The 12,444-nt window shown below is 37.4% G+C and overlaps 1 protein-coding gene across 50 annotated transcripts in view; it reads right to left on the reverse strand.

Annotated features, from left to right (window-relative positions):
* The window catches only part of LOC126336387 (uncharacterized), a 258,002-nt gene extending 250,304 nt beyond the window's left edge, over positions 1-7,698 (reverse strand). For 24 of the 50 annotated variants that reach the window (XM_050000052.1, XM_050000055.1, XM_050000060.1 and 21 more), the window contains exons 1-2: positions 7,632-7,691; positions 3,345-3,453 (exon numbers count right to left, since the gene is read on the reverse strand). In XM_050000052.1, coding sequence (XP_049856009.1) covers positions 3,345-3,427 — 83 coding nt within the window. In that variant the 5' untranslated portion in view covers positions 3,428-3,453; positions 7,632-7,691. Of the gene's footprint in view, positions 1-3,344; positions 3,454-3,742; positions 3,948-6,549; positions 6,717-6,988; positions 7,044-7,159; positions 7,298-7,571 lie in introns of those variants that run through there. The other 26 variants (XM_050000064.1, XM_050000063.1, XM_050000037.1 and 23 more) reach the window with 9 other exon arrangements.
* Between the last annotated feature and the right edge of the window lie 4,746 nt (positions 7,699-12,444).

Genomic DNA, 12,444 nt, shown 5'->3' on the forward strand with positions numbered 1-12,444 from the left:
GGGAAAGGAGTGGTGTTTACAGAAGAAAGAAGGGAAAAAGGAAGATGAAGCAGTGAGAATTAAGTTCGTGAGCAGCTAATGAAGTCATTAATGTTGCGATGTGCAGCACATTCAACAACTGGATATTAAAGTTTGTGGTTTGCCACAATTTGGGGAGGCAATTCATGCAAGTGGATAGTTGGCTACTTCTCATGTCCACACAGAATGTTGTACAGTAATAGCAATATAGTGTTACAGAACATGGCTAATTTCACACATGGCCTTGAATTTTATTGGGTAGGAGATGCCTCAGACTGGACTGCAGTAGGAGATGGTGGTTGGATGTATCAAACAGGTCTTGTCCATGGGTCAACCACAAGGAAATGACCCATGGGTGCAGGATTGGGAGCAAGACCCCATGGGTTATTGGCTCATGATCGACTCTGGTGTAACATCTATCCCGTATGCCCACTCACTATCTTCTACCATAGTCCAGTCACAGGTATCTCCTACCAAATAAAGGGCAAGACTACATGCGAAAGCAGCCACATTATATATTAGCTATGCTGCAATTGTCGTACAGCATAACAAGTAAGCAACTGTTCACTTGCATAAAAGTCACCATCAAACTGTGGAAGTCAGAAAATTGGCCATCCAGTTGTCAAATATGCTGCCCACCACAACGCTAATGACTTCACCAACTGCTCAAGAACTTAATTTCCACTGCCTCATCTTACATTTTCCCTTCTCTCTTCTGTCCACACCACTCCTTCCCACACCCAGATCGTGTACTTCAGAGAACACCTCAGTTTGCTCATATGTAAGTTCCCTGATCATATTGTAATCACTGGTGGAGACCTTAATAATCCAACAATCAATTGTAAAAATACAGTTCTGAAGAACTGGTTAATTCCATTTTCAAATGTTCCTATACAAAAGAAAACCTAGTAGAACTGCACCAATTTGATTTTGTACCACTGAAAAGATGAGTAAAATAAATAATACTGTCAGTAGTGTTGAGAAACAGCTGAAACTGTTAATACTGAACAAAGCTTCTGGGCTGAATTGTATCCCTATCATATTGTATACTGAATTTGCAACAATCCTAAGCATTATCCATCACAGATCCCTGGAACAAACTGTGCCCACTAGTTGGAAGAAGGAACAGGTCACAGTTGTTTACACTGAAGGTAGCAGAAATGATTCATGAAACTACAATCCTAGATTGTTGACACTGATTTGTAGTAAAATCTTAGAACTTTTCTGAGCTCTGATATTATGAGGTATCTCAAGCACAGTGACATCTTCTATGCCAATCAGAATCGATTTCAAAGACACTGATCATGCAAAACCCAACTCACACTTCTCTCACAACATACTGAAAGCTTTGGGTCATGGAAGACAGGTAGATGCAGTACTCTTAGTTTCCAAAAAGCATTAGATTCAGTGCCACATCAACACTAATTATTAAAAGTTCGATCACACAGTATATCAAGAGAAATTTGTGACTGCAATATTACCAGAAAGATAGACCGCTAAATGGTTCAAATGGCTCTGGGCACCATGGGACTTAACATCTGAGGTCATCAGTCCCCTAGAGCTTAGAACTACTTAAACCTAACTAACCTAAGGACATCACACACATCCATGCCCGAGGCAGGATTCGATCGAACCTGCAACTGTAGCGGTCGAGACTGAAGCACCTAGAATCGTTCGGCCACATTGGCTGGCGATAGACTGCTATTCATTACATAGAGGTGGTGATGAGTCACAGACAGGCACAAGGAGACTGTTATATAAGTGCGCTTTCAGGCAAAAGGCATTTTTCTAATGTAGAAAACACACATAAACACATCTCACACACACATGGCTATAATATTGTCATTATTCCATCCTGGATTTTCTACCATTTGAAATCTGTTACTATATTCAGGATTTTCTGGTAGGAAGGATGCAACAAGTTATCTTAGATGGAGAGTCAATGACAGATGCAGAAATAACTTCAGGTGTTCTGCAGGGAATGGTGTTGGAACCCTTGCTGTTCATGTTGCATATCAATAAACTTGTGGACAATGTTAATATTAGCCTCAGACTTTTTGTAGATGATGCAATTACTTATAATGAAGTATTATATCTGAAAGAAGCTGTATAAATATTCTGTCAGATCTTTACAAGTTTTGAAAGTGGTGCAAAAAATTAGGGAACTGGCTTTAAATGCTCCGAAACTTGAAACCATGCACTTCATGAAACAAATAACATAGTATCCTATAATGTCAAAGAGTCACTGTTGGAATGGGCCAACTTATTCCGATACCTGTGTATAACACCTTTGAGGGATACGAAATGAAGTGATCACAAAGGCTCAATTATGGGTAAAGCAGGTGGACTTCGGTTTATTGGTAGACACTGAACAAATACAATCAATCTACAAAGGAGATTGCTTACAAGTCACCATGTGACCTATTTTACAAGGGTGAGGGACCCATGCCAAATATGGTTAACCGAGAATACTGAAGGTATACAGAGACGGGCAGCATGAATGGTCCCCGGCTTGTTTGTCCCATCAGACAGTCTGAGAGACGCTGAAGAAAATGAACTGGAAAACCCTTAAAGACAGACATAAGCTATCCAAAGCAAATCTACCTACAAAGTTTCTAGAACCAGCTTTTAATGATGACTCTAAGAATATGCTATAATCACCCACATATTATTCACACAGGTATCATGAGGAAACTATTAGACTAATTACACCACATAGACAGGCTTTTAAACAATCATTCTTCCCATACTCCTTATGTGAATGGAATGAGAAGAAACCAATGGAATACAGAGATGTCAGATACTAATGGGCAGCAAGGCTGTGTTCAACAACAGGAAAAAATTGATGATTATGTTTTTCATACATATTCATGATGCTTATTCCTTGCCGGTGTATGAATCGGTTGGGGGAATCTACAAAAAAGTTGTGGGATATGTATTTGTGGGATAAGAATACTGCGTGCATTATAGTTCAAGTTATCATGTCTAATGAAACATTCTGCGAGATACCACAGGTCCCGCAATTTGATAAAAAAATTCACTAGAGAGGAAAGACGATGTACTGGTAAACTTGCTACAACTTTTAATATTTGGAAGATGTGTGAAGAAAATGTTACTTGAGGGATGTAGTTTGTAGCATTTAGAGATTATTGTAACATTCCTTTCATATAAAAATGAAGTTATAGCAGGAAAACTGTTTTTACTGTGACTAATGAACATATCATCACTTGCTTGGAGCCCAAAACTACCTGACAACCTCAAGCCACAAGAAATTAATTCTCATACACAATTTAATAAACACTGCTTCCCTTACAGCAAAATCTCACCTTGTTACTGGACACTGTAATGGAGGAGACTTAGAATCCAGTGTGTTAGGAGGCTCGTTGTATTTGGCAGCCTTGCTTTTCATATTTCCTTTCCAGTGTACTTCTTACACTGAAAGTGAAAGAAGCATGCATAATTTTGCAAATTTAAACACAAGCCAATAATATTGTACCATTAGAAATGATTTTCTAAGATGTAGCACCATATACATGACCAAAAATAACTGTAAATGACAGTTCAGACATGTGATAAGCTTGCACAATCAGTTCACAATACAGCAGCATGTTCTGTGGGCCACTAACATGACATATTGTAACTATATGTAATGAGTAACTTATCATTTGAGTTCACATTGAAGAAAATATTGTTTAGTTTAATAATATATGGAGGTATGGATTACTTTTGCACTAAAAAAACTCCAAGCTTCTAACCAAAAGTTGTTCTTTAGAATAGCAGTTGCTCAGAATGAAATGGTTATCTTCTCCTACTTTCCGATTTTGCTTTACTATCAGGTAACACCTCTAGATAAACAATTAGATTTATGTAGCACCATTATTCATCACTTTCTGAACTCTCTGAACAGAGTCCTAAAAACAGTTTTTTTCCTGTAAAATTGTAATTATTGCTTCTGAATTGATTACAATAAATTCTGTGATAGAAAATATACACTGTTGAAGTTAAGATAATTAAGATATGAAGCTAACTAAGATATGTTGAAGTTAAGATAACTAACAACTTAAATGAAATGAAAAAAAAGCATTGGAATACTAACTAGCCATCCAAGGAACAAGATACAGTGGTACAGTGTCAGAAGGTCCCATAGCGCTGAAGGCGAAACCAGGAATCAAAGTAGGAAAGAAAAGACACTCACCTTCACAGGAATAGAGTTCATAGTAGACAGGACATATGACGAAAGAAAAAATTCACAAAGGATATCTACACTGGTGATCTGGGCAGGAAACAAAAAGTATATAATAGTAAACAGAAACACACCTACTAATGACACGAACAAGAAGGTCCAAAAAGTAGATTCAGTTTCTGGGATTAGCTAGATGACATACTGAAAAGCATACCATGTAGAGAAGTGAAGATACTAATAGTAATTACAACATACAGACTGTAAGGGGGACTCGACATAAGGAAATAATAGTGGAGTACCTAACACACCAGAGGGGAAAGGAGAATGGTGGAAGATGAAGGGAACATAAAGTTACACTGATGACAACACATTTCAGGCCAAAGCAAGTATGGAAAAGACATGGGAATGGATATGCTCCCACCTTGTGGCATTCAAGATTGGCAATGTAGCAATCAGTCAGAGAAATACTAAAGTGATAATGAATACAAAGTTCAGGAAGAACACAAGAATAGAACACTATGAATGTCAAGGCATGAACAGGGGAAGCAGGGTGAATTATGGAGAAAGGAAGAAATGCAAAGGAAGCACTTGTGGTGGAGCATGGATTGGAAGGGGAGAGGGCAGAAAACTGCAGGAAAGATTGGAGAGACTGGAACAGCAAAAAGAACCCAGAGAAACTGGGGCTTTTCTTAGGAATAAGAAAAGAAGTGGACAAATGAACAAGACAGACCACAAGCAGAGAATGAAGGAGGAGCTGGACAAGATCAATGGCAACTTTAGGAAAAACAATGGTAGAGACCTTTTGATGAAATTCAAAAATACTCTGATTGGATATAGGGGCAGAGAATTATTTATAAGACATGGGTGGATATAGGGCCAGAGAATTATTTATAAGACATGGGAACTGTCCATTAATGGGGAGGAGAACTGTAGGATACTTGCATAGTACTTTCAGACCTGTTGAACTGCAAACCAGCTGGAAATGAGGGCAGACACAGAAAAGAAAGAGTGTGACAAATTCCAACATAGTGTGAGGTCGCACACGATATAAATGACATACAGAATTTAAAGCAAATGGAGAAGGTGGGATAACAGTTGAGATGATAACGTGGGGGAAACAAGGCAACAGACAACATGAACAAGGTTTTGTGCCACATCTGGCAGAGAAGTTACCAGAAGGATGAAAAAATGTGATCATAGTGGCAGTATATAAGGGGGACTACAGAGATGCAAACAACTACAGAGGCCTATCCCTACTAGACGTCAGCCACAAGGTGCTGTCAGAACTCCTCCTGAGGAGGGTAGAACAGATAGAAAGTAGAGTTGGAGACTATCAAGAAAAATTTAGGAAGGAAACAGGATGCATAGAATATATAATTATCATGAAACATCTGATAGAATATAGGGCATTAAAGTGTGAAAAGACAGTAGTGACCTTCGTGAACTGCACAAAGACAGACGAACTTTTGGAAGAAAGGTAGCCTACTGTATCATAACTAATAACAGAAATTCTGAGAAACAGAAGAGCTAGGTAAGATTCACAGAAGCACCAACAAAAGAGTTTGAGATCAAGAACAGTGTAAAACAGGGTGTTGGAGTGTCATCAGTTTTGTTCAACAAATTGGGGCATAAAGTGATCAGACAGTGTAGGGTGATAAATTAAGAAAATGTTAATACCGAAGTTGCAGGTGGGGAAAACCCAGAATAGGGCCCAAGTGGATGGCATAGCCTTTGCAGACAACATAACAATAGTGAGAAAGAAGAAGAGACTATGGAATAACTCAACAACATAAGCCAGACAGCTGAATGGGTGGGACTGCGTCTCACTTAAAACATGAAAAAGACATCGATAACCACTCGGAAGTGGAAAATACCAGAAGGCAGTACACGAAATTTAAACACCTGAGAGAATCCAGAACATGAAGAAAGAGGAATAAGGATGGAATAGTAGACAGAATGAAAAGGACAAGGTCTATCATATGTATGACCAGGGAAATATACAATGAACTGATATACCTACAGGTGCAAACATCAACTACTACAAGGCAGTGATGAGGAATTCGATGCTATGTGTGACTGAGATGATAACACTAGGAAGGTATACTGGCCACTAAAAGAGGCAGTGAGAGATGGATGTGAAGACCTATAAATAGATGAATTTCTAAAACACTGCTTTTCCTATTTTAATGCTCATCAATGCACCCATTTAAGCTTTTCCAATTTTAATGCTCATCAATACACTCGTGTAATCCTTTTTTCATATATCCTCTTGTATTACTGTTATTTACTAACTCTTGCCAAACACAAACGTCGTTTCTATGAGACTACATGAAGTGCGTATATACAACCTTTAGGTCTACAATGTGATAGCCGACACCCCTGAAACCTTGATGCGCGTCTACTAATATGTAGCGCAGATGAGGGCCTACGTTTGGTTGTTGTTGACAAAGCCAATGAATTCGAATGAAAATAAGGGTAGTGGTAACACACTGATATCTCATGTTGCCTAATGTCTACGTTCGCGCTATATTAAATACACTTTTCCACATTTAGCACACTTAATAAAAACTAAAACCGAACAGTCAGGCAACCTCTAATATACAACTGACATACATCCAACGAGCATTTTACTGCGTATTATTAATGTTGAGAGTACGTAAACTAGGAAAAATGGGGTCCCCTACGTAACTTTTACATTTTAACACAGTCGCAGAACGCCAGTCCCTCAATATAAAGCTAATAGTTAAACTAGTCAGCAATTCTTGTAATGAATTATTTGTCGTTTACTCTGTAACAATACTGGTACCGATGCAGTCGCACTATCCAAAATAGTAGAACTACGAACGGAATGGCTTTTGGAAAAGGGGCGAAACTAAATCGATAATTTTTCGAAAAGTGTAAAGGTAATAGCCATTATTGTAATAATCAACTTGCCGATTCATACGTAAGTTTTCTTACTTTAATTCCCCTAAAGCTTGATTGCAATGAATAAATATGCTTTCAACGTAATCTTACTTTCAAGTCACTTATTTCACTGAAACGAACTATCAGCTTTCCATTTACCCAGTTCTGGAAATTAGTGATGTTCTAAGAGATCAAACTGCTGTGGTCATCGGTCCCTACGAGTTCTAACAGGTCTCCATGTACAATACAAGAATTAAATAATCTCATCAAACAAAACGTTCTATGCTGAGCTTTCTAATTAATATGCACTTGTTAATTACAATCCACCGCTACACAATACTTTATACATGTTAATAGCTAAGTTACATGGTTCGAAAATGGTATCAACAATTATGTGTATGTGACAAATTAGAGGACTATTCGTCAACATAACGCGTATAATTTACTTTCTATATTTATTACTCACGCCTAAAAGACTATGACATATTTCAGAACTTACAACATTATGAACACAGTAGGTACTTACACCGTAACAATGCTTCAACCTGCAAACCAACAAAGCTTATTTTAGCGCCAAAAATCACGTTGGTAGTATCCAATCGCAGATAAAGCAATTTTTATCGCAGTCGCTACAATATTAAAATGCATCTTTTTTGCACAGCATTAAAATGATACTTTCCTTTTTTATTTCAATAGAGAAATATCAAAATACGTAACTCATACTGGTAGATTAGAATTTTTTACTTACTACGTTAATTCTTCTAACTTAAAGTTATACTGAAAAATACGCTCCTTTTCTTCATCTCCTGTTAAAAAAAGCGAATTGTGCTTATAATTTTTCATTCACTGAAAACTATTTATTTCAGTACTATATGGTATTCTACATGCTTTAATTAAATAATATGACACAGTTTTCTGAATCTCATTTTTTAATTGAAAATAATTGAAAATATGTATTCTGAAATCTTACTTTAAAGCATCACAAAGAATAAGTAGATAGTGTCATTTAATGATCATCTTAACGTCGATTTAATCACAATTTGTGAGGAATAGCAACACAGCAGACTTAAAAAACATGTAGTGGTATTCTTAATGCAAAATAACATTTCAGAACTTGTCGTTTATCAAATGTGAAGATGAACATTAGGTGGTAAAAAACCAATTCATCATATCAGAAGATGATAATTAAACGATGAAAGCTAGTTATAATTTGTGACCATTTGTAATGTATCTCCTAGGGTGGTCATGAATTTGAAGTTTCTAAATGCCATGTATTGATAATTATTGTATGAATAGCTGGAGATGTATGCCAAAGAGTAAACAAATGCATTATGTTGCAATGTATACTTTGATGAATATTCAATGAACATTCGACATTTGGTGTCTGAACTTTATATTTTGGTTGACTCAGGGTGCGATTTGTGCTTCTACCAGTGGGGGGGGGGGATGTCTTAGGGGGGTTAGTAGAATTATACATGTTACTAGCTTGGACCGTGGCGTTACGCATGGTTAAACAATAATCATCTTGTGATGCAGTTCTTCTTGTTGCATAAGGCGGAACTTTTCATCCCATGGTTAAAAAGCTATTTGAAAATAGATGTGAATGTCGAAATGCACTACTGACACGTATGCACTATTAGAAAAGCCATCCCTTGTTACATCTTTAAAAGTACACTATAGGTAAAGCTTATTTACAAAATCATCTACAAACGGTTACAGATATACGAGGGGAATTCAAAAAGTAGAGGAATATTTGTGATAGGTTGTACTTATTCTGATGATAGAAAACTGAAACATATTAATAGTAAGACTTATTCAAAACTTTCAGTGTTCGGCTAAACAAATTTACATTATATGTAAAGTTTTACTCCAGTGCGTGGGAAATAAACATGCCAGGTTGGGATGCATAAACTTAAACCAGAGGAGGGGATGGTCTGATGCAGAGGGGGGGGGGGTGGATCCCCCCCCATCCCCTCCTGCAAATCGCACACTGGGTTGACTTCTTCTGTTCTTGGAGTCGAAGAGGAAAGAGTAGTGTCTCAGGTTCATATTGCTGTAAAAGTCGATGTAACTTGTAATTGAAACAACAATGTAATTGTTCATCACTTCAAACTTGTGTATGGTACATAACTATTTGTAAACCTAAACCTTGCTTGTCCTGAGTAGATGTGGCCTTAACAAACCACCATATTAGAAAATACTTAGTAATTTTCTTTCAGCTCTTCTTTGAGACATGCCACTGCTTAAGACACTAAACTTTCTTTCAGATTCCACAACCTACGTGGCGGCTACGAATAGTTCAATTCAATTCACTTTCAGATTCTCTCAAGGTTGTAAGACAATATCACAGGCAGACAGGCTTTTCACAGGATTCTAGTTCTAGTATATGATTTCATCTGCAAAGGATTATGCTTGTTATCTTATATAGGTATTCGAGACGAAACCACGATCTGGAGTTTTATTACTTCACACTGAACTGACCTACAAAATATTATCTGGTGCTATAAGCACATGAGTTTTAACTATACTTTTGGTATATATTGAGGAATATGTGTGATAATTCAAGAGAGACAATTAATTAATTATAATCCCATAACCACTCTGTGTACAGAGCTAGTTTGCTGATCAGCGTGGGGCTAATAGTAATGTTGCGTCATTAACCATATAGAGACAGAGTGCATAATTAACTAACAGAACTGTAATCATAGCATTATTAGAGGTATTCCTCTTTTGCTTTCAAGTCACTTTACTAAAAGCTATCAAAGCATATTCAAAGTTTCAAGTCAGAGTGCTTAGGGAGGCAACTCTCATGCACATTACAAAACTAGTTTCAAAGATAATATATAATTAATTGATAATTAAGAAAGAATTACTACTATTAATATTCATATAAAAATCATTATTATATCATTTTCTCTTCTTTTTATTAATCACTACAGTATATATATATATATAAATTACATTATACTGGCGCCCAGAGTGAGGCCAAAATCGAAATTAGAATCCTGAGACCTAATTTCATTGTTGTCATTTATTAAATGTATGTATAAAAGCACATGGTCAATTGTAATTCATGAATAAAACGTTCCTGTTACATATATTAATGCACAGGAACGATGACAAACTGACTGGGAATCTGGATGCGTGATCGTAGACCCTCGCTCTTCCTTACATTCAAAATAGACTGTGAGGTAAGGAATCGAAAGCACACGCCCAGATTTCTAATTGAAGCTAGTCAGTAGTACCTGGGTGCATGCAATTAATAACAAACTTTCGACATAGCTGCCTTTTACCATTCCGATTGTAACTATTAGTGTAGAAAGTGTTGTTTATTTATTGACTGATTTTTGCGTGTGACGCTATTTACATTAGTTAGTACCATGGATACACCGAGTACAAGACGTAACCGTTTGGAACACGAAAATTATGAAACCGACGACTAGGTGGAGAATATTTCTGGGTCGTTGGCAGGAGGGACTGTAGTTAGTGAAGTTGAACGAACTACGATCCCACCTGACAATGTAAACCCTGGTGATAAATATCAGTCTGCGATTCTACACTGTCAGGTGGGATCGTAGTTCGTTCAGCTTCACTAACTACAGTCCCTCCTGTTACAATCGTTGGGGAGAACAAGAGACTGTCGGACTCGCAGTTGAAATCAGCTGCGAGAGAGAGCAGCTGAAAGTGAACAAACGCAGGCTAAGCTAGCAAATCCAAGCCATATGTTTGCGTTGCTATTGCAGAAATTGGAAATCATGGAACAGCAGAGAAAAAGAGAGCGTGAGGAAGATATCCAATGACAAAATGAATTTTTTGAAAGGTTGAGACTAACATAATCGCTAAAGTGGAAAAGATGTCGATCAAACGCAAACAAGCGTTACTCCAGAAGTGCAATCGTGCTCTAGATGACATTGATCAACGTATATTGGAACATGTTAAAAACGAAATAGAAAAGATATAATCAGATATGTCTGAAGTTAAAGAGTTTGAAAGATTTAACAGATGAAGCAAATAATTTGGCTGGAGAAGTATCCGAGGCCAAAGAGGTACAAGAATCTCTCTATGTCAAAGTCAAACAACTAATCACAGGCACGAAGCCCATTTCTTTAAACACAGAACGATAGGTAGAAGCTGAAGTGAAGTTAGTAATGTTGGCCATGTTGCACATAAGAGTCATAAAGGTACATGCATAAACCACGAACCTTTAAGACCTGAGATTATCAGAAAAACATTGGGTGATTATCATCATGGAATCATTAACTGTACCACACTTAGTCCAAGCTGCAGTAGTTCCTTTAATGTACAGCAAGGTGGAAATAATGTGTAAAATCTGGACAAATACGGAAATTCACCACCAAATAATGTGACTGTTAGTCCTTAAGCAGTGAATACATGTAGAAATAATCTGACAGATGTGCTTAATGATGTACCCACTCTTGCTACACTGAAACATGAAGAGTCATTGTTGAAACACATACACTTTCAGGTTTTTACCTAAGAAAAGAAATGTATTCATCCGGTAATATTGATAAGGAGTTTTAAGAATGTGTTACCTGCATCTTGGCAGGGAAGGCGAAAGATACAGTTTGTTATCTCATACATTACTGAAGGTGCCACGTATGGGCATTAGAGGTGGCAGAGAATTGTCACTCTTTTAGAGAGTTCGAGCAACAATTTTTGACCAAGTTCTCGTCAGTTAGTATACAAGAAAGACCACAGAAACAGGTATATAACCTTGAGATGTACAACTTCAAGCTAAGAACGCTCAGAACATATTTTGAGAAGTGTATAAACAAAACGAGGTACTGGCCAGAGCCGGTTGCTACATGCAAAGTGCTTAGGATATTGAAATCCAAGTTGCCTATCTCAATACAGAAAGAATTGATACATGTACCTCACAATGATTTAGAGACATTCATGTCGGTCATGGATACTTTGAGTTTGATACAAGAGGATGCATAGCAGCAAAATAATAACGGAGAGAGACAAGTAATAACCACAAACATAGGAATAAAGGTTATGGAAACCAAAATTGGAATAATAATTGGGGATACAAATGTGTTGGTAATAGCTATGAGTGATCGAACGGACATGGAAATAGAGTAAATGGTATGTCAAGCGGTAACTGCTCTCCCAATGAGAATAGAAGTGGTATGATGAATCTGAAAAGGACGAATGGGGAGAGTTACGGAAGTAATTTTCAGCCTAAGTATGAAATAAGAAGGTGGCCAGCGGGGGGGGGGGGGGGGGGCGGTCAGTATATGGCTGTTAACTGGTCTGCACCGCCAAGTATACAGGAACAGGTACTCCAGATCAATAATTCTGAAGCCATTCCCATG

The sequence above is a fragment of the Schistocerca gregaria genome, chromosome 2, assembly GCF_023897955.1.
Source record: "Schistocerca gregaria isolate iqSchGreg1 chromosome 2, iqSchGreg1.2, whole genome shotgun sequence".
NCBI classification, from domain to species: domain Eukaryota; kingdom Metazoa; phylum Arthropoda; class Insecta; order Orthoptera; family Acrididae; genus Schistocerca; species Schistocerca gregaria.